The sequence below is a fragment of the Phocoena phocoena genome, chromosome 3, assembly GCF_963924675.1.
Source record: "Phocoena phocoena chromosome 3, mPhoPho1.1, whole genome shotgun sequence".
Classification (NCBI taxonomy): Eukaryota; Metazoa; Chordata; class Mammalia; order Artiodactyla; family Phocoenidae; genus Phocoena; species Phocoena phocoena.
Genome location: NC_089221.1, coordinates 159,269,039 through 159,295,817, shown reverse-complemented (window position 1 = coordinate 159,295,817; position 26,779 = coordinate 159,269,039). Strand labels below are relative to the sequence as shown.

Below are 26,779 nucleotides of genomic sequence, written 5' to 3'. Positions count from 1 at the left end.
TGTTGGAATATGTGTTAATGTAATTATTATCTTAATGAATTAATGGAGTAAAAGTATAATTTTTTAACAGATGTGAAAAATAAATTTCAACATCCATTCATGATTTAAAATTTTAGTGAATCCAAAATAGAAGAAAATTGCTTATGAATCTAGAATTAAAAGAGAACCTCCTTAATCTGATACAAAAAAAAAAAACTTAGCAAACATCATGCAAATTGTATATCATCACAGCAAATATTACACATAATCAGGAACATAATAAAGATGATTGCATTAAATATAGCTCTCCAAAACTATACTGGAGTACTAGTCATTTCAATAAGGGATAAAATGGGAAAAAGTTATAACATTAGAAAGGAAAAAATAGAATGGCCGCTACACAGAAAATCTAGAAGAATCTACAGATGAATTCATCATATTCTTGTGACTTAAGATTAATAACCCAAATAAACTGCATTTCTATACAACAGCAAAGAAACAGCAAAGACAGAAAAACAAACATTCCACGTACAATATCAAAAGTGTGTAAATTAGGAATAAGTCCAATAAAATATTTGCAAACTTATTAAAGAACATTATGAAACTTTATTAAAAGACACTAAAGAAGACTGAAATAAGAGGAGAGACATAAAATCTTTCAGATAAAATATGTGTAATTTAAAGATATCATTTCTCCCAGAATTAGTCTATAGATTCAAAACAATTTCTTTGAAAATCTCAGTGGAGTTTTCTTAGAACTTGGTAAGTGAATTTTATGTGGTAGAGCAAACAGCCAGGAATTGACAAGACACAGCAGAATATGAACAAGACTGGGAATCTTAGTCTCATGTATATCAAGACATATCCCAGAACTGTGATGATTAAGCCAGCCAACATTTTGGGCGCAGAGATAGCCAAGTGTACCGATAGTAAAGAACAGAGAGCCAGGAAACAAATCCAAGGTTAAACAGAAACTTGATGTAGACAGAGTTGACATTGTGTGTTAAGACACAGTCCATTAACGAAGCATGTTGGCACAGTTGTTACCCATTTAGAAGAAACTGAAATTGATCCTGTACTTCATTTTACATAAAAAGATAAAATACACGTAGATCAAGATTTATACAGATCTACATGCTCACCAGCATCTGATGTCAATATTCCGGATTCAGCTGTTCTAATAGCCCAATGAGTGAAACCATAGGCACCAAAAGCGTAAAGTACCACAGGTGGTCTTTAAAGATGGTGACATTGGAGGCTTCTAAACTCTCTGTTGCCAAATCTTGGCTCCCTGTGCACCTATGCTGAATAAAAATAGGGAGACAGAGATTTGGAAGATAAGAAATAGAGAGGTTTTTAATCTTCTTTGCCAGGCAAAAGGAAGACACAACACAGCAGGCTAGCACCTCAAGAACTGTCCCTGTCCTGGGGAATTACAGGGGGTCTTATGGGTGGAACTCTCTGTCCAGGGTAAGTGATAAGGATCAAAGTGGTGAAGGTCTTGCATTCTGCTTCTTCTTCTTCTTTCAATATTTTAAAACAGTCACATTGTAACAAGGAAGAGCTAAATCGGACTCCGTGTTCGATCTGTTTCTTTGACTTTAACCTTTGCTTTTCCTTGCTTTTGTTATTTTAATCATACATAATGGCCTGCCTCAGGGAACCCTGCCCCTCTGCCTGAATGTTAAACTAAAGTGCCTATGTTCAGTTCACAGTGAGATAATCTGACCCCGCCCACCACTAGATGGCTGCAAGAAAGAAGAAATTAACACATCCCCTCCCCGAGGCTGGCCTTGCCAGGGGATATTTGCAAAACTTATGGCCTTTTTACTCTACTTCATCTCCTTCCCCTCTCTGTGCTATAAAAGAAACTGGCATCCAAGCCCTGAAAAGATGGTTTTTCAGACATTAGTCTGCCATCTTCTCGGTCTGCCGGCTTTTCGCGTGGCGAGCAGAGCGAGCTTGGACTCGGTAACAACTGCTGGCATCAGGCAGCCTGGTAACTGGTTCCGTCATCTCTGCATTATGGGCCTTAGACCTTTTTCTGAAATGCAAACAGCTACAAGGGGTGATTTGCTACAAAAAAATGCAGCGAGAGTAAATGCCAGGTGGGTTGTACAATTCATATGGAGTCAGAGTAATTAGCTTTGTTTAGCTTTGTGAAGGACAAGTCTAGCTACAAGTGTTTGTTAGTAGTAACAGCTAAAGAATAACCAAGATTGCTTAACTGTTTCAGGCCTGCTTATGTTGTTTCCCCAGCCTACTCATTGTTTGCTTACTTTCCTTGTTTGTCAGAAAAGTCTCATTTCTATATTTGCTACAACGTCCCCGGCTCCCATGGACACACAAAAGAGGTAGTTATACATGAAGCAATCCCCTCTGAAAGAAATCCAGAAACTGGCCGAGTGACTCTTACACATTGGGCTAATGAGCAAATACCCACATCAAAACAGGTAGGAAAGGCTGGGGCACACTCTTGCCAAAAACCCCACCCCTGGCACAGTGCCAAAAAATCAGAGCCCCACCCCCCAATTCCCAGTTTCTGTCTGAAGAGTGAAGGGTTTGGAATACACAACTAGCACCTCAACTTTTAAGGCTCCCATCAGAGGGATCGGCCTCCAAAACACCTAGCTCTGCAAGTCATGGGGTTTGTGCACATGAGACCCACAAACTACTATAGCAAACAAAGAAGCAGTTATTAATGGGAGCGAACACTTACTGCAGCTATCATCCCAGTGCTCAGAGCTGAGGGAGCAGGAAAAAAGTGCCCATCTTCCAGTCTTTTCCTGAATGGAGTCTATCTGCACACTTTAAAAGCTGCTACCTGAGCATCAGGCTTCTAATTTAGCACACATCTCAAGGCTGATGCAATCCTCCTCAGAGACCAGGAAAGCCTGCAGGCACTCCCCATCACCCTCTCCCTCCTGCCCACCCCAAGTAGCTATTGTCCCACTGAAAGGAGTTTGTACATATGTCTCTGCCTCAGCTTTTGTGGCTGCTGCCCAAGGGGACATCTCCCTTGGTCACGTGGCTCTGATAGCCAACAGGGCTTCCATTCAGGAGCCCCACAGACTATAACAAACAAAGAAGCAGTTCTTAACTGGCTTATTGTAGGGCTCATTGTAGAGGGAGCAGAAATTCCCATCTCCCCGGTTTTTCCCTTAAAGGGGTCTATTTGCATACTTCAAAAGTTGCTACCTCAGGGTCAGGCTTCTATTCAAGCTTGCATCTGTGGGCTGACTGCAATCCTCCAGGGAGACAAGGGAAGTGTGGGAACATCCCCCTGGCCCTCTTTCTCTAGCTCACTCCAAGTCACCAGTATCTCCATGGAAGAATCTTATACACCTGTCTGCTACCTGATCTTTTGCAGCTGCTGCCTGAGGGAAGTACCCCTGGATCACTGGCTCTGATAGACAACAGGGCATACATTCAGGAGTCCCACAGGACTGTGGTCAAAAAGCAGTTCTTAATGGGCTTAGGAGCAACCATCCCATGGTTTTACACCCCAACTCAACACAGAGGGAGCACGTAAAAAAATCCTACCTCTTGGGCTTCCCTGGTGGCGTAGTGGTTGAGAGTCCACCTGCCAATGCAGGGGACACAGGTTCGTGCCCCAGTCCAGGAAGATCCCACATGCTGCGGAGTGGCTAGGCCCGTGAGCTATGGCCACGGGGCCTGTGCTGTGCAACGGGAGAGGCAACAGCAGTGAGAGGCCCGCGTACCACAAAAAAAAACACCTTAATTTTATCAAAGTAATGCAGGCTCATGTTTAAAGAGTAAAATTGGACAAAAAGCATAACAAATAAACCGTAGTCCTTTAACCTCCCTCCCTGCTTCATCTCTTCCCTAATCATCCTAGTTGTGCTGCCAGAGGGAGAATTTTGTGGCTTTTGGGTTTGGTTTTTCTGTAATTACTTCCTGACGTCTAAATTATGTGTTAATACCACCAGTCCCTGTCTATTGACTCTGCTGGAAGAGATCAGGATTAAGTTGTTTACACTACCTTCTACCTTCTACCTCCTCACCCCTCTTCCCACGGGACTATTACAGTTTCATTTCCTCCCATACACACATTCACATTTTTGAACAATAATCTTTCAACTAAGAAAGTAAAAGAAGATCTTCAGAAATGAAGGAAATCAGAGAAATTACACTATCGAAGGACATTTATGGAAATAAAATACTGGAGGATATTTCAAGCAAGATGAAGCCAAGGAAAGATAAAGTAGATGAGACATGTGACACAAACAGTGATATGCAATAAAACTGCCAAAAGTTGTGGTTGTTACTGTAATTGCTGCTAATGCACTCATGATTTTTAAATGTAATTTTTAGAAAATAGTTCCTCAAATAGGAGAAGGAAAAACTGTATTTGAAAGCATCTGAAACAAAACTTCCAGATTATTTCAATCAAACCTGGGAGTTTGGAGGGGGATGAGTAGAAAGGAAGAGAAGAGAGGTAAAGCATGCCCAATATTTTGTCTCATTCAGAAGTAACCAGCACTTCTAGACACTGAGGGAAAAAATACAGGCTCATACATTTTGAAGAGTAGTTACAAATAGAAATAGGTTCTAGAACTTTGAAACCACTAGAGGGGGCACAAAGAAAACTGTATGATCCAACCAGTCAGGAAAGAAAATACACAAGAAGAAAGCATGTTTCATAGGAACATAAGGTAAAGGGACAAGAATAAGTCAAAGAAAATCAGTAGCCACAATAAATGTGACAAATTAAGTTCTCCTATTAAAATACAGAGACTTCATCTTGTGGCAGATACGTTATCCATTGTTTGTGTTCTAACTTTGTTTATGGTTATCTTTCACCTTAGAGTGATATAAAATTTTAATGTAGATAAATATGCTAATAATTTATTTTATAGTTTCTGGGGTCTGTTTCGAATATAAATATAATTTTAAAGGCATAAATATTTAAATAGCAAGAAAAATTTATTTCTTGCAAATGATAAAGTTGTCTACCTAGAAAACCCAAGAGAATCCACTGAAAAATTATTTGAACTGATGAGAGAGCTTTAAAGGGTGGTCAGGTGCAAGATATAAACAAGAAGACAATGATTTTTCCCCATACTCTAATAATAAGGAATAAAAACACTTTTTAAAATCCCTTTCATGATAGCCACACAATCTATGAAATAAAATCTAGGAGAAAAACTTTTAACAATGTGCCTGAAGAAGCAAACGAAAAGACTATACTGAAGGACAAAAAGTGGACAATATTCTTGGATGGAAAATTAACATATAATAAAGACGTCAGTCATTCTAACCCAAATCCCAGGATGTTTATTTTGAAAAATAGAGAAGACAATTCTGAAGTTCATACAGAGAAGCAAATATGTAAATATACTTCAGACACTTTAAAAAAGGAAGCAAAGGGCTTCCCTGGTGGCGCAGTGGTTGAGAGTCCGCCTGCCGATGCAGGGGACACGGGTTCGTGCCCCGGCCTGGGAAGATCCCACATGCCGCAGAGCGGCTGCACCCATGAGCCATGGCCGCTGAGCCTGCACGTCCGAAGCCTGTGCTCCGCAACCGGAGAGGCCACAACAGTGAGAGGCCCGCGGACCGCAAAAAAAAAAAAAAAAAGAAAGAAAGAAATTAGCAAATCTGTCTGCCCCTGAGCAGTGCAGAGCAAAAACCATCTCCCTTAATGACCGTCTCCTCTTTTGTGTATCAACTTATGCGATTAGCTAGTATCCTTCATGAGGAGGAATCTCTGCTGGTACCCAAGAATATGCCAAGGGTCAAGGAGACTTGGCACTGAACACCGGGAGCCAGAATTGTAGATGAAAAGAAAATATAGTCACATAAAGACATTTGTAAATGTGGCCCCATTAGACATTTATACAAGTTCAAACTGTACGGGGCAACTTGAAGAGTGAGAAGGAGGAAGTGTGTGCACAGAGAGAGGTGGAGGAATTCATCCATGAAGACATTGGAAGAAGTTTTTAGCAGGAACTTGGGGAAAGAGATTGGCAGAGAGAAGAGGTGGGTAGGACGCCGGGTGTAAATGCATGGGGGTGAAAGTGACCACCGTGGGTGCTTGACTTGTAAAGATTAGGGGCCAAGAATAAAAAGAAAGAAGGTTGGAAAAGCTAGAATGAGCACTGAGAGGTAGAGAGAGGGGTGATACAAATTTCTGCATAGACTCTGAAGATGAGGGAAAACATTTTATGTATTCTCAAACTCAGGAGAGAAGATGACTCTCCCCCAAACCTGCATCTGTGCTCACAAGCTTATCTTTTTTTTTTTTTTTTTGCGGTACGCGGGCCTCTTACTGTTGTGGCCTCTCCCGTTGCGGAGCACAGACTCCGGATGCGCAGGCTCAGCGGCCGTGGTTCACGGGCCCAGCCGCTCTGCGGCATGTGGGATCTTCCCGGACCGGGGCACAAACCCGCGTCCCCTGCATCGGCAGGCGGACTCTCAACCACTGCGCCACCAGGGAAGCCCTATTGTGTCAATTTTATGTTTAATCTGTCCCTGAGCACCCCTCTGTCTCCCCAGCCCCAGGGACCTGAGCTCACCACTCAGCCCCCTTTGCTGTCCTGGGATGTGTCGGGATGCATGCACCAGCCTGCCTGAATATGGAGCATTACCTTCAAATTGGTGCCCCAAAGCTCACTGTTTTCACCTCCATCCACTAACCCAGAACCCTAGCACTTGCACAGACCCCTCCCCAAACAGGCATTTCTGGGATTCTTCCACGTGCTTGAGTTACCCCGTGTCACAGATCTGACTTGTCCCTTAGGAAGGATGTCAGTGTCGGGGTACAGCCAGGTGGCTGGCACCTTGGTCCACTGTGCTTCTCTCCCACTAATACCAAAGTTGCACAGTGGCATATGGCAAAATGAGGTGGGGTGAGGTAGTCATTGCTTCTTATTTTTTGATTTCCACTCCATTAGAGAAATCCCAGTACAGCACCCCACTGTATTTCCAAGCTGTATGTGAGCAGCTCTTGCAGGTTTTACTTATGGCAAAGTTACCGGGTTATTTTTCTTACTGTCCTTACCCTGCAGAGGAGGGTATAGCTGGGTAAGAGTTGAGCCCCAGACCTTTCCTAACCGTTAGTTAGTGGATATTCCTGTCCTGTCTCTGTATCTTTTGCTATGATGGAGAAGAGAGAGAGGCTAGCCAGGCATGGCCATCCTGCCTCCCTGGAGCCCCAGATATCCCGGGCAGCCAGCTGGAGCGATTTTTCCCTGCTCTGAGCCTCTGTAGTTTGCAGTCTCTACAAACCTCCTAGATAGATACCTTTCCCCTCCTTCTAAGACCTTGGAGGGACATTTTCCATGGAAATTCAATTCATGGTTTTCCTCACACAGGCAGGATGTGACAGAGACTTCCTCGTTTTGTTCTATCTATCTTGGTTTTTATAGCAAAGGGCAGAGCAAGCAGCATTGTGTCTTAAGGTGGAAGGTGGGTGGGTAATTTTGTCAAAGATGAGCTGGTTCCCCTCAACTGAACTGCCAGCCCATGTCTAGGAGACCTTAGCATCTGGAATCTGAATACTTCACAACTGTCTCCCTTGCAGGGAAATTGAGATCACCAGGATTCATCTGCCATTTTGGACCCTTCGCTGCTACTTGCCAGGTATGTGCCTCATTCTCAATGCCTGTCTAACCCACCACCTTTCAGAAATGGGAGGCAGAAATGAGGGCTTAGGAGAGAGTGCAAGATGGGTTGGCACCATCTTATCAGCTGAACCTGGCTGCAGGATAGGGATGTCAGTGTGACCAAGGGGAGATGCCCATTTAGGCAGCCCCATTGAAGAGGAAGGATTCTGACACATCCCATTTCCCCCTCAAGCCATGCGAAGCTTCAAAGAGGGTCCCTCCTTGGGACAATTCATCTCCTGTAGAGACAAGGGGTGGAAACCCTCTTGTGGACCTATTGAAATAAAAACCAAAGCAAGCCAGTGAGCATTAATTGACAGCTTGTGAAAGGCAAAGCATTGCAGCAGGTGCTAGAAGGGGAGCGGGGTGCAAGAGTGCAAAAGCCCTATGCCTGGGGGCTCGTAGCTTAGGATACGGAGAACGGGAGAAGGGCAAAGCACACGCAGCCCAAGCTTACAAATTAGCAAAAGCAGAATATAATCATCTTTAAAGGGGCTTCCCTGGTGGCACAGTGGTTGAGAGTTCGCCTGCCGATGCAGGGGACACGGGTTCGTGCCCCGGTCCGGGAGGATCCCACATGCCACGGAGCGGCTGGGCCCGTGAGCCATGGCCGCTGAGTCTGCGCGTCCGGAGCCTGTGCTTCGCAATGGTACAGCAAAAAAAAAAAAAAAAAAAAAAAATCTTTAAAGAGAAATTCAAGAGCTGAAGGACTGGAAATCAGGGGAACATAAATGTTGTTTAGGAATTGGGGATGCAGGAGGAGAAAACTGGAGTGGAGTTGGAGTGAGGCTAGGCAAAAAATGAGAAGGAAAGAAGAAGGAAGAGGAAAGATAGGCTTGGGTGGAAGGTAGCCGCATTTCAGCAGCATTTCTTTGGCGTAGGTGTGCACGACCTTTATTCCTCCTTGCGTCTTCAGAGGCTCCCTGGAGAGCAGGGAGCATGTACCCCGCCAGCAAAGCTTAGCTCCAGCCTGAGACCCCCTTTCTGGCTGTCCTTCCCCTCACTGGGTGCTCTCTCTTCCCCAAATATGCAACGTGGCCAGTCTCAACTTTCCCCAGCAAAACCTCCCCATTCTTTTTCTTTTCAGAAAAAGAATCTGAAATCTATTTACACTGTGATGCGAATAGCTGAAATCAGAAAGTGTTTCCCTTCAGAGGGGTAAGGATCAGAGACTTTCAACTGCAAAGGGAGGTTGGAAAAGGCAAACTTCAAGTAGCGACTGGGGAGTAGGGTGCCCTTTAGATCAGGAAGGGGCATTCAGCCCTTCTGAAGTCCCTTCAAGAATTTGCCAGACTGTCTCTCTCCTATTAAAGTCTCTAAAGTCAGGTCCTTGAGTGTTGGAAGGAAAGGTACCACAAGGCATTACCTCCTGCTAGAGAAGACGCTGTTGATAAGGTCTAAGGGAAACTCCAGTTTTAAGTTGTTTTATCAGAAGTGGATTTTTAAATTTTTGTGCATTTGTTGGTTGGTTAGTCTTGTGGCTGACATATGGGGACTCAAGCCACTTCTTCAGTGCATGTGAGATGCTGTCAGGGTGAGCACTGCAGTCTGTGACCAGGCGATTCCTAACAGGGGTCACAGTTTGGGGGACAGGAAAACTGAGGGTGCACCCAACTTTGACACACGACAGCTGGTGAGGAATCTGTATCAAGAGAAGGGCAGAGCTTGGGAGGAACTCCCACTCCACCACCTTCTAGCCGTGTGTGCCAGGCAAGTCACTTGGCCTCCCTGCACCTCAGTTTCCTTGCCTGTAATTTGGTCCTATAATAATAGTGATAATACTTCTGATATAGGTAAGTACTTGGTAGATAGTAAGCGCTCGATTTATATTAGTTTTTATTACTGTGGGCACATGCATGTGTATATGTGTGTTTATGACCTCTTCCCCCTGCAGTCTCAGTGACTGAAATCCCGTGAATATATCACAGCAGAGAACTGCCGTCCTGATAGTAATTCCAGTGTCTGGAACACACTGACTGACAGGTGGCAGCCTCCCCCTGCCCGGGAATACTGGAGCACGTGCTCCTGCTGTGGAGTGCCCCTGCCCCCTGCTGTGGGCCTGTCTAATGCCCCATTGCTGCCTTGGGAAGGACTCAGGTTAGCACCTAGCGCAAGTATTGACCAATTCCTCAGAGTCTGGCCGATCCAGATGGATCCAGAAACACTCTCTGAGCCCCTCTTGTTTGGGAAGGCATTAGCTGGTGCTGATATACCCTCCTGGCTTCACCCCATGGGGCTTTATGTCCTTTGCTGTCAGTTCTAGGCCTGTCACAGACACATTCCTGCCATCAGCCAAAAGGGCCAGAGGCTGGACTGTCCAGCCTGAGCCTGGACCCTGGCCCAAGGTCTCTGTTCTGCTGGTTATTGTGTGAATAATGATTCCAGTAGCTGCTGGCTCTCAGCCAGGCACACTTCAGAGGGGACTCCTATCTCCTCCCTGAGGAGTCCCTTCTGAAACATGAATGGAGCCCCCCCCAGCTTGCCCCTCTGTCTTCCCACCTGCGTGTGGAAGGGCAGGGCCCGCAGACCCTGGCCCACTCGACTCATAGGCCATTGCCCCTCCCTCCTGCTGTAGTCGTGTCAGCCAGTGTCCTTCCAGCACAGAGGTCAGTCAGGGAGCCTCCCTTCCTTTAACTCATCTGCACACCTCCTTAGACTAGTCTTCTGCTGCATGACCAGCAGCTTTTTAAGTCCTTCATCTACTGTAAGCTTTCTTTTTTTATTGTTAACAATTTTAGTCTAAGAATTTTGTCAATTTAGGTAAATAAATCAATTGAAAAACAGATTAAAGGAAATAAAGAAGAAAAAAATACATGACCGCCTGAATAGTTGCAGAAAAATAATTTACTAAAAGCTAATACTTTTTTCTCTCAGCTTTATGGAGTAATTGACAAATAAAAATTGTATATATTTAAAGTATACAATGTGATATTTTGATATGTGCATTCATTGTGAAATGATTATCACAATCAAGCTAATTAACATATCCATCTTCTCACATAGCTACCTTTTTTTGTGTGTGGTGAGAACACTAAAAATTTATTCTTAGAAAAATTTAAGTATACCATACAGTATTATTAATTATGATCACCATGCTGTACATTAGCTCTTTAGAACTTATTCAACTTATAACTGAAAGTTTGTACCATTTGACCAATATTTACTCCATTCCCCCCTCCCCTTCCCAGCCCCTGGTAACCAACATTCTACTCTTTTTGAGTTCAACTTTTTTTTTTTTTTTACTGTAAGCTTTTATATATAGAATGGATAAACAAGGTCCTACTGTAGAGCACAGAGACCTATATTCAATATCCTATGATAAACCATAATGGAAACAAATATTAAAAATATATATATGTGTATAACTGAATCACTTTGCTGTACAGAAGTAATTAACACAACATTGTAAGTCAACTATACTTCAATAAAAAAATAAAGTCCTTCATCTACATCCCGCTAGTGATATTCCTGACAGTGTGGCTGGGGCTCTGCAGCCACAGGACCCCAGGAACACGTGCCACCTCACAGGTCTGTGGGAAAAGGAAAACCAAACAGTGGAGTGGGGTGGCAGACAGAGGGAGAAGGGAGACTGGGGGAGCTGGAGAGTAGAAACTGCATGGGGCTTTCTGCTCTGGGGGTGCTATGATGGCATGAAAGGAGAGGGAGGCAGCCTCTGGAAGAAGATGGAGGCAGAGAGAGGAGCTGACTTTTTTTTTTTTTAATATTTATTTATTTGTTTGGCTGTGCCAGATCTTAGTTGCTGCACGCGGGATCTTTGTTGCTGCATGCGAGATCTTCGTTAGGGGCATGCGGAATCTTTTTAGTTGTGGCATGTGGGATCTTTTAGTTGTGGCATGAGAGAGTTTAGTGTGGCATGCAGGTGGGATATAGTTACCTGACCAGGGGTCAAACCGGGGGGCCCCTGCATTGGAAGCGTGGAGTCTTAACCCCTGGACCACCAGGGAAGTCCCTGACTTTTCTTTAGAGAGCACCCATGCCACCCATAGGAGGCTTAAGCTTAACAACCCTCTGAGTTGGACTGGTTTCTTCCATTGTTTAAGCAAAGAAATTAAGGTTCAGCAAGTTCCATAATCTGTCTAAAGTCTTACAACTAAATAGAGGAGAAATGTGGAGAGGCTTATATATCTCCCAAGATGTACAGCTGCCCAGGCTCACTGGTTCTCAAGCTGTGAGGCATTACTTCAGGTCCCAAAGGGGCATCAGGAGTGAAGAGGGAACAGCCCTTGCCTGAGTCTGGGTCTCCAGTGCCACAGATGAGGCACGGGGAGGGCTAGATGGGACGGCACCATCACTATGGTCTCAAAGATGCTACTGACTCAGTGACAGTCACCAGCTGACCTCCTGGGAGCTCCACCTGAAGCCTCAGGGATGGAAGAAGGTGTCCTAGATGTGGTTGGAGTTAAAAGGCAGCCAGGCATGCATCCTACTTTGGAAAGATTAGAACTCTGTGTTTGTTCCTCTGTTTTGTGGACCTGATGTTCCAGGTCAAAGGGAACTGGGAGCAAGGCTGGGCAGAGAGAAGGAAAATGCATCTGGGAATCCTCATAGGTTTCCCTTTGTTTGGGCAAAGTCACTAAATCCTAGCTCAGCCCCAGCACAATGCATGGCTCTGTTCCTGGCTCTAAACAATGCGAAGCTCAGAAGCTGCTTCCTCTGGGACCCTTTGGCCTTGTCCTCTCTCAGCTCTGTGAGTCCAAGCAAGGCCAACAATGCCATTAGCAGTGCCGCCTGTTAAAATTAGAAGCAGCTCTCACATCTGGCTATGATTGAAAAGAAGCCAGGTACTGGAGCCTGCAAGAACCAGACAAAAAATAATTGAGGCAGTGACAGACGTCAGGCCTGATGCACGGAGTTCCAGCTCTCCTGCGTCACTCCAGTACCTCTTTGCCCTCTCCAGGTGGCCCCCACTGCTGAGGAAAAGTGATGGATTTCCCAGTCTCCCTGGACTCCTGCCAGCGAGTACGTCTTCCCAGCAGTCTCTCCTTCCTCACTCACCTCCTCCTCCTGCTTCAGCCCAGGGAGATGCACTCAGGTAACCTGTCTAATCTGTAGCCCAGACAGCCAGGACGTGAGCACCTCAGCTTCTTCCCACCCCTCCTGCAGGTGATTCCAGGGCTGAGATCTTGTAGCCTGGTACCAGGCTGTGCCAGGGGCTAAAATGTAAGATTTCCATCCCAGTTGTTAAACAGCCACCGCCCCCAAACACCATCCAGCCCCACAGTGCCCCCCCACCATCCCTGCAGCCACCCACAACTCCACAGCTCACAAGCATGGCAGAAGGCATAGCGGCAGGGTGCCAGGAGATTCTTATTGGTCTGTGCTTAGGCTGAACCAGTTGGAAAATATTTTTAACTCCTCTCCTGCATATAAACCATAGCTTTTGAACGTCAGGGAGGATCCTAATCTCACCATCTCTCATGAAAGAAGCAACTAACAGAGAGTGTAAACTAGTTATGCAAATACAATTCCCTAATTCCCTGAGCTGGAAACCAGGGATACCAAGGTGACTAGGCACAGCCCAGATCCTCAGTCATTCAAGGGAGGGGGACAGACGTGACATACACGGCTGTCCAGCTGTGTGACCAGAGCTGCAAGAGAAATGTACCCAAGGATTTGGGAGCATAACTAAGAGACCAGTTTGTTTTTTCCAGAAAGCCATGAAGGGCCATAGAAAAGAGGTATTATTTGAGTAGAGCCTTGCAGGATGCACATTCTCCAGGAAGATGACAGATGGAGAGTAAACTGAGGCAGGCTGTGCCCAGGAAGAGGGCCAGGTGTCAGGCACGGGGGCAGGGACAGCTGGAGAGAACCTGGAGAGGGAAGCTGGTAGGGATGGTATCAGGGCTACACCCAGTGGGCAACAAGGGTTCTCAAATGGAGTGAAGAAAGGTGCCCCCATGCTATATGGGCAAAGTGAAGGATGGGAGAGATTCATAAAGGAAGAATTTAGGGTGGGATTAAGCTGAGATTTTTTTTTTATTTTTATTTTTTTTTTGCGGTACACGGGCCTCACTGCTGTGGCCTCTCCCGTTGCGGAGCACAGGCTCCGGATGAGCAGGCTCAGCGGCCATGGCTCATGGGCCCAGCCACTCCGCGGGACGTGGGATCTTCCCGAACTGGGGCACGAACCCGTATCCCCAGCATCGGCAGGCGGACTCTCAACCACTGCGCCACCAGGGAAGCCCTTAAGCTGAGCTTTGAAAGAAGGAAAGGAGGTGTACAGAAGCCAGAAAAAAGAATGAAGTCATGCTGGGTAGAGAGGCACTGCAGCAGGAATAGCAACTCTCATGGAAATTGCAGAAAACAGGGAGTAGAGGAGCCATACAGAGACATCACTGCAGAGAACAATCAAATGAAAGATCCAGATAAATTAAAATCTTGAAAGCAGGGTTTGGCCTTAGATAGGAAAACCCATGAAACAAGGAGCCCCCCCCAGATTACTTTAATACCCTTTGTTATTACAGAAGCTGTCCATGTGCATTATAAAATGTTAGAAAATCAGACAAAGCAAAAATAAGAAAACATCTATTCCCACCAGGCAGAAATTATCACTACCAATAATTTGGTCTATTTCCCTTCAGGTCTTTTATTCTGCACATTTATGCAAATATGTCAAATTTTTAATCAAATAAGAGGAGAGTGTACATATGGTTTTGAAACTTGCTTTTTTTTTTTGCCAAAGATTCCATTTAATTTAATGCCCTGGCCATATTTACATAACTGTCCCCAAAATAATATTTGCAGTTGGTAGGTTCAAACCAGCTACCAGTCCAGCACCACACATTTGTATCTGGTTGTAATGTTCCTTGTGTATTTTTTAATGTGGCACACTCAACTTTTTCATGACAATTACTTGTTCAAGCAACCGGACCGGTCATCCTGTAGAGCGTCTCACCTTTGTCATTTGAATGGTTTACTGCAAAAAATCATATTTGAGGAGTGCTGATTTGGGCCATTGTCTGGGTTCTCGTCCTAGAGGAATTCAGGGTGGTAGGCCATGGGGAACCCATTCTGGCACACGTCGGGGATGAGGTGGAATTCTCGTGCCACCTGTCGCCGTACCGGGACGCCGAGCACATGGAGATCCGCTGGTTCCGGAGCCGGACCTCTGACGTGGTGCACCTGTACCGGGAACGGCAGGAGTTCTATGGCCAGCAGATGGCGCAGTTCCAGAACAGGACCGAACTCGTCACGGACGAGATCGCTGATGGCAGCGTGACCCTGAGGCTCCACCCCGTGGTCCCCGCCGACGAGGGTCCATACGGGTGCCGCTTCCTCTCCAGCGACTTCACTGGGGAAGCGGTCTGGGAGCTGGAGGTGGCAGGTGCGTGACCTGGTCAAGCCCCAACAGAGAGGAGAAAATGGTCCATTTGGAAACAGGTCAAGAGTAGACAGAAAAGAACAGAGAAAGGGAAAATATCTCTAATTTTAAAAAGAAAAGTATTAAAAAGAAAGATTCATTAGAAAATGAACAAAAAAATGCACACAAAAAAGATACACAAATGGCCCTGAAACATAAGAAAAGATTATTACTTTTACTCATAGTGAGAAAAAGGCAAATTAAAGCTACAGAGATACAATTTTTTTACCCATCAGATTGGCAAACATTCAATATTTGGATCACACACTCTTGGTGGAGGTGTAGGGAAGCAGGCCCCCTCCTACCTTTATTTATTTATTTATTTATTTATGGCTGCATTGGATCTTCCTTGCTGCGCGTGGGCTTTCTCTAGCTGCGGGGAGCGGGGGCTACTCTTCGTTGCGGTGCGCGGGCTTCTCATTGCGGTGGCTTCTCGTTGCGGAGCGCAGGCTCTAGGCGCGCAGGCTTCAGTAGTTGTAGCACATGGGCTTCAGTAGTTGTGGCACGTAAGCTCTAGAGCACAGGCTCAGTAGTTGTGGCGCATGGGCTTAGTTGCTCCGCAGCATGTGGGATCTTCCTGGACCAGGGCTCGAACCCATGTCCCCTGAACTGGCAGGCGGATTCTTAACCACTGTGCCACCAGGGAAGTCCCCACCTTTTTTTTTTTTTTTTTTTGCGGTATGTGGGCCTCTCATCGTTGTGAACCACAGGCTCCGGACGCACAGGCCTAGCCGCTTCACGGCATGTGGGATCTTCCCAGACCGGGGCACGAACCCGTGTCCCCTGCATCGGCAGGCAGACTCCCAAACACTGCGCCACCAGGGAAGCCCCTGGGGCTTTTTTGATCTACTGTTTTTTACAGTATTGATGTTTAAACCATCTTAATGTTTTGCATATTCAAAATATAAAGCTAGCTTACTTGGATAGAGAGATAAAGAAGTATATATAACAAAGCCACTTGAGTGCCAGTGGGATTCAAGAGAGAGAAAAGACAATCTATTGAACTTTGGGGTGGGATTACTCTTCATTCTAGGGGGACTGTCCCTTGCATTATATGACTAAATATTAGTAGCCCTTCCCTATTTTAAAATGCCCTTCGGAGGTAGTGCTGTCCCCACATGCCACCGGTGATTTAGCCCGTCATTTATAGTCCACTGGTGGAGGGCTGCAAGCCCGCAAGTGTGTTAAGAGCAGTCACAGTCACGATGCCTCATGGTGACTGCAGAGGGTGAATGGTGGCATGAACTTCGCATACAACTTCTGGGAAGGAGCCTCATCATTCCCACTCTTCCTGCCTCTCTCAGGGCTGGGCTCGGACCCTCACATCTCCCTTGAGGGCTTCAAGCAGGGAGGCATTCAGCTAAGGTGCAGCTCCAGTGGCTGGTACCCCAAGCCACAGTCTCAGTGGACAGACCATCAGGGACGATGCCTGCCTCCAGAGACCGAAGTCATCGTCAAGGATGCCCAAGGCCTGTTCAGTCTGGAAACCTCTGTGGTCGTCCAAGGGGGGGCCCACAGCAATGTGTCCTGCTCCATCCAGAACCCCCTCCTGGGCCAGAAGAAAGAGTTCGTGGTCCAGATAGCAGGTCAGTGGGTGCCAGCGCACCGTCATCTTCCTAGTCTTCAAGTTCTCCATGTCCATTATCCCAGAGACCATCTATTGGGACACAGTGGCACTGGAGCCTGGCTGTGTATGGGGTGGGCTAAACCTGACACCTTGAAAGTCAGCCGTAATCTCAGGAACCTACTGAGTGTACAACTGACAACCCAAACAGTAATTGGGGGAGGTCCCAGAAAGCCAACATTATGAACCAAAGACCAGGCACTAAAATCCAGAAACTCTAGTTATTAGAGGGCATCATGAGAGCCCATGTGTTCCTAATTTTATCCCTCAAACAATATTTATTAATCACCCACAATGTTCCCCAAACCCTTGGCCTCAGGTCCACACTCCAGCAGGGGAAACAGATACACAAAAGAATAAATTACAGCACGTTAGAAGATGTTATCTGAGACAGAGAAACATGAAGCAGGGAAACAGGCTAAGGCGGGGTGGAGTGTATATATGGATTGAAAAGTGGTGAATCAGGGACGAAGACCGTTAGGCACTGAGTTCAAAGGAAGACCATTATATAGGATCAAAGTTTTATCGTGAGGCACCCATTTGAAGGATTTAACGTGCATGGCTCTAATTGTTTTAAGTCTTGAGGATAAACCCAACCTATGGGCCATGTTGCACATTGGTCCAAATCAATAGTGATATTACCATAACAGAAAGAAATCTCACCCTTATAAGCGATAACTTGTCCTCAGGTAAGAGGACCTCATAAGCACCGTGTGTCACACCTAGTTCACCCGAAATTTACCTGGTGATTGGGTAAGGAGTAACATCTGTGTTAGCTAATTGTCTTTATCCAAAGGAGAAATAAGATATCTCGTATCTCTGTGACAAGCACATAATTACAACTTGGAGCCAGGTGCCTAAGTGAAACTCCCAGCAGACCTGGAGATAGGGGTACTTTCTCCTTGATGTTTCCATTTCAAAGAGATGGCTCTAGCTCCTTAAGAAAAACATTCCTGGGTTTTAAAATTGGCAAGGGGCTTATTTAACTTTCAAAAAGATTTGTATACATCTTGAGGGGATAGAGAAAGAATTTACAAATTTTCTAAAGGAAATACTCTAAGAGAAGGGAAAGGGGAATCTCCCTCCGTTTTTGCACCAGGGGAAATCCAGTTTTTAAATCGTGTTTACCCTTGACAAAGGGTGTGGGTCACGTGGATATCTGCAAGGAGGCCATTCTGGTAGAGGCCATTCAAGTGCAAAGGTCCTGAGATGGAAATGTGTGTAGCCATCTGAGGAGCTGGAAAGATGCAGGAGAGACTGGAGATTGCAGGTCAGGGAGGCCTAGGACCCTGAGCCCTTTAACCCCTAAGTCAGTGCTTCAAAAACACCTGTGGTGAAGCACCAATCCTTTGTAGCTCAATACTTTTAACCAAGACAATAAAAATGCACTGCTAGAAAAATAAAATTAAAAACCGAAAGAACACATTATGCTAAATGAAATAAGCCAGACACAAAAGGACAAATACTTGAGGCTGCTGACCTATAAGCTTAAAATGGTTAAGATAGCCAATTTTATGTTACGTATATTTTCCTACGATAAAAAAATTTAAAGACCACTGAGATAAAAGCACCAATTTCTTATTATCTTCAACAGACACAAAATTATTCTATTAAATTGTCGCAAGAGTTACTAAAGGGCTGCTCTCTATTTTGCATTCATTTCTTCACTGTCCAGCCACTGTGCTTGCGAACCCTGAGCCACATTCTGCCTCTGGGCAGATCCTCCCTAGGAAGCCTGGAGAGGGAGGAGAAGAACTGTCAGTCAGCTGTCAAAGCTTTGCTAACAGTTCTTCCAAAGGTGTGGCGAGAAGTAGAAGCCAGGTGTTTGCAAGAAGCGGGAGATGACGTGTGGATTCGTCAGAGTGGTAGAGAGCAGTTATTCACTGGGTTTCAGGTATCAACACCTTGGACTGTCATGCCTTTAGATGTAAAGCAAGAGTAGGAAGAAGTAGAGGAAGGTCAGGGCTGTGGTCACAGAAGTTCTAAGCTGGAGGAGTGGGCAGAGCCCATCAGCGCCTTCCTTTCGCATGCTTCAGTTTGCAGTGTTTTCCTCTGCGCTGCGGAAGTTCAAGTTCGCCGCTGGTCCTCTGACGCTACCTCTCTCTAGAGCACTGCAGATTGGTTCTCAGGCCCGTTTTACAGAGGGCTATGCTGGGGCCCAGGAAGCGTCAACCAGGCGCTGGGAAGGTTTTCCGGCACGCAGTGTCTAGACTAGTCTTCTCATGTTTAGCGAAGACCAAATCGAGACAACTCCATGTGGGGTGTTTTCCAGACGTATTTTTACCCGGAACCTCTCCCTGGAAGAGAGCTTTCCTCGGGACTCTGGTGGGACCGCTGCTCGTCTTGGCTCTCCTCCCGACGCTGGCGCTGTACTTCTTTCGGAGGCAACGGAGGTCCCAAGGTACCAGGCAGGCTGGGGGCTGCCCTCCTGGAGTTGGCTTTGCCCAAGAGCAAAGTGGTGGAGGCGGCCACAGCGGGGCACAGCTGAGGGGCCATCCTGCGGAGGCAGGGCTGGCATGGGTCGTGGAAACAGGGGAGCGCGCACACTCACGTCTGCTCCCCTTTTTTCTTCCATGCAGAAAAGCTGAAGAAGCAGGCGGAGAAGGACAAAGGTAATCAGAGGGAAAGACGCGCTCTTCGCGCACATCCCTGACTCGCAGAAGTGGGGACGCTGGGTGAAGAAGACGCGTAGGTCACAGCGGGGGGGGGGGGGGGGGGTTGGGAGAGGGCAGAGACGGGGGTGGGCGGGGGGGCGGGGGGTGGCAGAGGCTTTCTTCCACTTCTGCTGCCTCGGAGCCTGCTCCTCCCTCGAGTCCAGCTCAAACTGGTTCTCCAGAGCACATGGGGTTCCAAGTCTGTGCACTTTGGAGATGCAAGGCCTCAGTGATCCATGTAGATTTTCCTCTTTTCTTCGTTTCTTTCTCCAGGGAAACTCACAGAAGAGCTGAGTAAGTTCTGGGTGCCATGCCCACGGTGCTGGCTGTGGGCTAGGGGGTTAACCCCGGCACACGGTGGAAGCAGGGGTTCAGTGATTTTAGGCCCCCTTTGGAGAGCAATGGATGGCAGCGCTCTAATTCGAAATCCATCCCCCTGCGCCTCCCGCCTTTCCCCTCCGAAATCGATTCGTGTGCACCTGCCAAGGAAGCCTGACCTAAGACCCTCTGGAAAGACTCTGCCAGGCCCTCTCCTGCAAATTGTACAATTCACTTACAATTCCACTGTAAAAGGTCTACTCCTTCTGGTTCATCTTCCTAGGCTAACCTCTTTTTAATGCAAATGTCACTGGGAAGGAAGCCAGCTTTAATTTGCACCAAAGTGAAAGCAATTTATCAAATCCACTTTTCTTCCCAGGGGGACTCAGCACCTTGAAACCATGTGGGGGGAGGAGGGAAGAGTGAATCCAAAGGAAGAGGGGATAGAGGAGAGGAGAAGGCCACCGCGGGTGGGGGAAGACCTTGAGAACCACCTTGTCTGCCCCAGTAAAACACCAGACAAAACAGTAAAGTTGAAGCTTGTCTTGCAGTCTACCTAGTCATGGAGGGGAAAACAAAAACAAAAAAGGCAATCAACCAAACAACAAAAAGAGCCACAATAATTCATTAACATCATAGGCCGAATTAGGGTATATTGTTGCCTTTCCCAGTCTTACTTTTAAAAGACAAAGATTAGAGAAATCAGAGGAATGCGTTTCTAGTGGCAAAATATTAGAGTTTTGGTATCTGGCCTGGGGAAATAATTGAGTGTGATGTCCTCCTAGTTCTTTAAATAATGTACCTAGTAAGTGACCCTGAGGCTCCTGCAGGGTGTATTCAGTGCCTGGACTTACACAGGACTTCCTCCCCAGGAAAAGCTTGTATTACAGGGCAAGTGAGCAGTAGCCTCTCCAAACCAGACCAGAACCCTTGAAGGAGGTTCTTCAGTAGCAAGACCAGTTTTCCCTTTCCCAGCGCTGTGCAGATTTCTGCCTTAGAGCAAAGAATAGGATGAGGTGTAAGAATCCTGCAGATGGGCTTCCCTGGTGGCGCAGTGGTTGAGAGTCCGCCTGCCGATGCAGAGGACACGGGTTCGTGCCCCGGTCCGGGAGGATCCCACATGCCGCGGAGCGGCTGGGCCCGTGAGCCATGGCCACTGAGCCTGCGCATCCGGAGCCTGTGCTCTGCAACAGGAGAGGCCACAACAGTGAGAGGCCCGCGTACTGCAAAACAAAAAAAGAATCCTGCAGATGGGTGATGCAGCATCTAGGATGGGGTTGGGTTGAGCAGTGGTTTAAGATTAAGAAACCTAACTGCCTTGGGAAGGTGGTTCCACTCATCCAAAGGCTGATGTTTTCTCTGTGTGTTCTGCTTACAGGGAAACTTCAAGTGGAGCTGGGTAAGTGACCCCCCCTTAGAACTATTTCTTGTCTACCTTGTAGCATGTGGTTATCCGTGTATGTTCGTCTTATCTCCCAACCAGGTATGACGGCCAGGCTGGAACTCCGCTGGCCGTGTGGGTGGCAGGAGAAAGGGGAGAGGCGCAGGGGTGGGTGCAAAATTTGACGTGTGAACAGGGAAGCTGCAGGGACCTGCTGTTCTAATTCTGTTTTTCCTTGGCTACTTCAGACTGGAGAAGGGCTGAAGGCCAGGCTGGTGAGTGAAGCCCGTTTTCCTCCCACTGTCCACGTCACATCTCAGCATCCCAGTCACCTGCTCTGACTAATCAACTATGCTTCATTCTGGTTTGTTCCATAGCTACACACATGTACTAATCTGTGTTGCTTGGTATAGGTTATATTTGAGTTTTACTTTTATAGTTATTTTTATATTGTCCTGAAGTGTAAGCATACGGTAAATCATTGGTGCCAAACCTGGTTGCACATCAGAATCACCTAGATTCCTGGTGTCCCCCCTCAAAGACCCTCACTCCTGGTGAGAGTTACCTTATATGTAAATATAAGGCATGTTACCTTATATGTAATTATTTCTCCCTGTACCTTCCTCCATTTCCCCCATAAAACAAACAGTCTAATGTGTATCTTTATTTTGTATGTATTCTTGCAAGAGGTGAATTTCTGTTTTGTGCGGTGCACTTTAGTTTCTGTAAAGACATTTACAGTCTCGTGCTGTTCCTTGCTTATCTCACTCATTGCTGTGTTTTACTATCCATGCCTGCTGCCACATGTAAATCTAGTCTGTATCTCCTTGCTGCAGAGCACTCCCTTTGAGCTAGCCACCCTCCTGGAGTAGACATCCAGCCTGCTTCTAACTCTATACCACCACAAACAAGGCTGAATAAATATCTGAAAATGTGTTGCCTTCTGGCTCTGTGTGGAGATTTCTCTGGGATGTATACCCAAGCGGGGAACTGCTGGCCCATGGGGGATGTGTCACTAAGTGGGATAGAAGGATCTCCTGCAGGTAGCACCATCATCCTTCACGCAGTGCATGGCGGCTCCATGTGCCCACATCCCGTGTGAGCCAGCTTTCTAAGTTTACCAGTCAATGGGGACAAGTAATTGTTCTTTCGGTTTGCACTCCTCTGGACACTAAGAAGCTTGAGCATCTCTTTATATGCTAGCTGGCTTTTGGGGCTTCCTCTTCTGAAAATTACCAGTTCCTGTCCTTTGCCTGTTTTCCATATGGCATTGCTATCTTGTTGATTTCACAAGACAGGGCTGGTGTCAGTGCTGGGGGATGGAGCCTTTTGGTTTGCAGGCATCCTTCATGCGATATTATTATTATTGTAGAATATGATATATACACATAGGATATTAATCCCTCATTGTTATTATACATTGTGAATTCCTTCTTCTCTTCCGTCACCTGCTATTAGCTTTGTCCAATGGTGCCCCTTATTGAAAAGAAATAAACAATTTTGATAAAAGCTAATGCATCACATTTTTACCTTAATGGCTTGTGTTTCTGAAGTTTTGTTGAAGAAGATCTTCCTCACATTTAGGTCACAAAGACAGTCTCTTACATTTTCTTCTACTCACTGTATATGTGTTATGTGCAGGTTTTTAATCCATCTGAAATTCACCATTTTAGGTATGTAGTGTTAGACAAGAATCCAGCAATTTTTCTCCGAATAAAGTGTCAGTTTTCCCAATACCACCTACTACACCATCCATGATTTCCCCATTGATTTGGGTATCACCTTTAGTGCATATTCAGTTCCCATGTCTTCATGGGTCTGTCTTTTGATCACATATTATTTTGGCCTTTAAAGTACCTGAAAGCGCAAGTCCTCCTCCATTTCCCCTTCCTTTTTAAAGTTAATGGACCTCTTTAAAATATAAATTTTAGGATAAATTTATGAAGTTTCTAAAAAAATCCAAAAGTAGTTTTATATGGGATTGCTTTGAATTTATAGATAAATTTAGGGAGAATTGACACCTTTATCGAATTAAGTTATTCTATGCAAAAGCTCTATATTTTTAAAGATCTACTGGTTATTCTGATGCAAAATCACGGTTGCAAGGCCTTGCTGTAAATTTATGGAGCTCTGAAAATGTCTTCTATTGCTTTTGCATTTTGTGACTTTGGTGCTCTCTTTGTTGTAAAATAGAACAAGATAAAACAAAACAGACATCCACACAGAATGGCTCATGTTAAGAAAGAGGGCAAGACAGGGTGTCCAGAGGATGTCTTAGGACAGGAGCCAGGCTCAGCTGGGCCTCCTGGAGACTAAGCCAGTCAGAGATTGAGGCTTCATTTCCATCCTTTAAGGTATCCCAGTTGCTTGTATTGGTTCTCTTTGCCCACATACTCTGTCATCCAACTGTTCCCAGCACAACTCCAGCCTGTACACAGCTTTGGTACAAGCCAGCACTGACACCAGCCCCCTACCCAATCCCAAATTCCCGGGAAGATGCCGTGGTGGACCCAGGCCGGTCTGGATCCAAGCCAGCTATCATGGTGGGAACGAGGTTACTTAGTTTGTAGGCGTCCCTTTTGCATTTTGAGCCTCCCTCAAGGTTCTAGGGTTACTGACCCAGACCTCTGAGCTTCTTTTTCCTGTCTGTTTGGTTTCAGAGTGGAGAGCAGCTCAACAACATGCAGGTAATTGAAGCCAAGGAACTGTGCCTTGTGAACTGGGTTGGCTGGATCTTAAGTGGAATGGAGGTATCCAGAACTGAGATTAGAGGAAGGGTCTGTCCAGGAGCCCAGTATGGGCCCCACACACAGACACAAAAGCTCACTTATAAAACACATAATATGACACATACGCCTGCACACATACATGCTCACATGCATTAACGTGATTGAACTCACACGTGCACACATTTGTGTGCACACATGCTCCCACACGCACCTAGCTTTCTGGGTTTTACTAGATTTGTTTCCATCTGGCAGAAAGGTTGCTACTAGGGCCTCTTTGCAGGAGAGAATACAGAGTTTGTAAGGAACCTCCCACATCATCCGACAGAGGGTTCCTATCCATCAAATGGGTGTGTTTTGGGGGGGGGGGATGGGGTGTTGGAGTGCAGGGTACCGGACTAGATGACCTCAGAGGTCCCCTACAGTTTTAAAATCCTAAAATTGCTGTAAAAAAGTCCCAGAGCTCACTAGTGATTTCATGGTCACACAGGGTAGTGAGAGCAGCCGGGACAGAATCAGCCCTAAGCGCCTTCCGGTTGATCAGGTCTTGGGGAAAGTGAGCCCACCTCTATCCCCACAAACCTACCTCATTTGCTCTCTCTGCTCTGCATGGCACCATGGAATTCAAGAACCTTCCGGTTCAGGAAAGAAATGGGATTCCTCTAATCACTTTCAAAAATTAGGAAGTGACTTTCATGCCCCTTCAGTACCAGGGTGGTGGGAAGAGGGTTGCAGGAGAGGGAGTGACTGTTCCACTGATTGGTCCATCAGGAGAGCCAGAGGGTTTGCCTGTCGGGGGAGGGGACAGGCGTGGGAGTAAGGGCAGAACCGTCCTTCACCTGCACTAAACATATGCCTCTGCGCAGTGGATGTGACCCTGGATCCTGGCTCCGCCCACCCCAGCCTGGAGGTCTCCGAGGATGGCAAGAGCGTGTCCTGCCGCAGGATGGCGCCAGGCTCAGCGGCCGGTGACCCCCAGCGGTTCTCCGAGCAGATGTGCGTTCTAAGCCGGGAGCGCTTCTCCACGGGCCGCCACTACTGGGAGGTGCACGTGGGCCGCCGCAGCCGCTGGTTCCTAGGTGCGTGCCTGGCAGCGGTGCCGCGCGCCGGGCAGGCGCGCCTGAGCCCGGCGGGTGGCTACTGGGTGATGGGGCTGTGGAACGGCTGCGAGTACTTCGTGCTGGACCAGCACCGCATCGCGCTCACCATGCGCGTGCCACCCCGGTGCGTGGGCATCTTTCTGGACTGCGAGGCGGGAAAGCTGTCCTTCTTCAATGTATCCAATGGCTCCCACATCTTCACCTTCACGGACACCTTCTCTGGGGCACTCTGCGCGTATTTCAGGCCTAGAGCCCATGACGGCAGCGAACACCCAGATCCACTTACCATCTGCCCATTGCCAGTTAGAGAGAGACGCGTCCCCGAAGAGGAGGACAGTGACACCTGGTTACAACCCTATGAGCCCTCGGACCCCGCCCTGGCCATGTGGTGAGGCGCCCTCGTGGCCACAGGACTGGGTCCTGGGCGGCTTCCTGGATACCCAGTCAGTGCTTTGCTCTCCTGCTTCCTCTAGACGGAACAAATACAACGACCCCTGTGTATGAACCAAAACGCCAGCGAAGGCTTAAAAGGCTCAGTATAGCCAAAATGGGAAAAAGCGAGACCTTTGCCTATGTATCAATAGATGTGTATGTGTACATGTATGAATATGATTTTCTTTGGAAAAAAAAGGCAATTCCAAAGCTTATTTGTGCGTGTTGTAGGTTTGAGCTGATGAGTAGAAATATATTCATGTTGCTGCTAGTCAGGGTGTTCACTGTGGAAGACATGAAAGAAACTGGAATGGGGGAAAAAGAGGAGAAACTTCACTGGATAAAATTAGAGGTATCAGTTAACTTGTGTATTTTAATAGTTTTGTATATATTTTCTAGCTCTAGAAAGATCTAGAAACAAGGACACTTCATAAACAATGAGTTCACTTAGGGCTCAGATCCTAGTTTTCACTGTCAATTCCCACTAAAATGAACTTGGAGAAATGGTGGGTTCCAGGGCTGGAGCAGAGAAAGTACAGGTAAATCTGGAACATCTTTTGCTGTAATGTACAAACATGCTCAAAAACTGACGGGGGGGCTTCCCTGGTGGCACAGGGGTTAAGAATCCACCTGCCAATGCAGGGGACACGGTTTCAAGCCCTGGTCCGGGAAGATCCCACATGTTGCGGAGCAACTAAGCCCGTGTGCCACAACTACTGAGCCTGTGCTCTAGAACCCGCGAGCCACAACTACTTCGCCGGCATGCCTAGAGCCCGTGCTCCGTAACAAGAGAATCCACCGCAGTGAGAAGCCCGCGCACTGCAACAAAGAGTAGACCCCACTCACCGCAACTAGAGAAAGCCCCCGCACAGCACTGAAGACCCAACGCAGCCAAAAATAAATAAATAAAGAATTTTTAAATGTCGAAAAACTGATGGGAACATAACAAAAAGACATAGGAGCTAGGTCGAAGGGGCTCCCCTGACCAATCATGGGACAGTTTGAACATTAAAATGAATAATGCCAAGAAATGCTTAACAAGGGGTTGATCAAATAAAAAAATTCACTAAGTGTGCTGTCTCTTCAGCCAGAGAAAAGAAATACAAAAACAGCAACAGATGAAAAACAGAAGCGAAAGGAGAGAATGAAATTGTGAACTCATGGTTTTTACTATGTAATAGATGAAGCACACATATGATACATAGATGGATAGATAGAGAGATAGATTAGATAGGTAGATGATAGATAGATAGGTAAGTGTGTGCACATACATATAGTTCCTAGCTCTGTCTGCTTTGAGGGCTTAGAAACAATAACACCCCTGTACCACTGAGCACACCTTGTACCCAGAACTTAGGTTTTAGTACTATGTACCACTGAAAGGAACCAAGGCTCCTTGGAGAAATGGTGGACGCCAGGGCTGGGGCGGGGAAAATGTAAGAAGGGTGTGATGTTCTGATTTATACTAGCAAATATTTATGTGGTCTTCAACCTAGATTTTTTTTTTTTTTGCGTTACGCGGGCCTCTCACTGTTGTGGCTTCTCCCGTTGCGGTGCTC

At 46.5% G+C, this 26,779-nt stretch overlaps 1 protein-coding gene across 2 annotated transcripts; it reads left to right on the top strand.

Annotated features, from left to right (window-relative positions):
* The first annotated feature begins 7,407 nt into the window (after window positions 1–7,407).
* On the top strand, window positions 7,408–25,484 carry BTNL9 (butyrophilin like 9). 2 transcript variants are annotated; one of them, XM_065875556.1, is made up of 11 exons: window positions 7,408–7,581; window positions 12,523–12,657; window positions 14,602–14,949; window positions 16,290–16,571; window positions 18,882–19,010; window positions 19,189–19,221; window positions 19,537–19,557; window positions 20,960–20,980; window positions 21,211–21,237; window positions 23,623–23,649; window positions 24,555–25,484. In XM_065875556.1, exons 2-11 carry the CDS (start codon window positions 12,549–12,551, stop codon window positions 25,178–25,180), a joined length of 1,623 nt encoding a protein of 540 aa, XP_065731628.1. In that variant the 5' UTR covers window positions 7,408–7,581; window positions 12,523–12,548; the 3' UTR covers window positions 25,181–25,484. The 2 variants fall into 2 exon arrangements, with proteins under 2 accessions (XP_065731628.1, XP_065731629.1); XM_065875557.1 differs by lacking the exons at window positions 7,408–7,581; window positions 23,623–23,649; window positions 24,555–25,484 and adding an exon at window positions 21,799–21,812 and having other exon boundaries at window positions 12,648–12,657.
* Window positions 25,485–26,779: the final 1,295 nt, after the last annotated feature.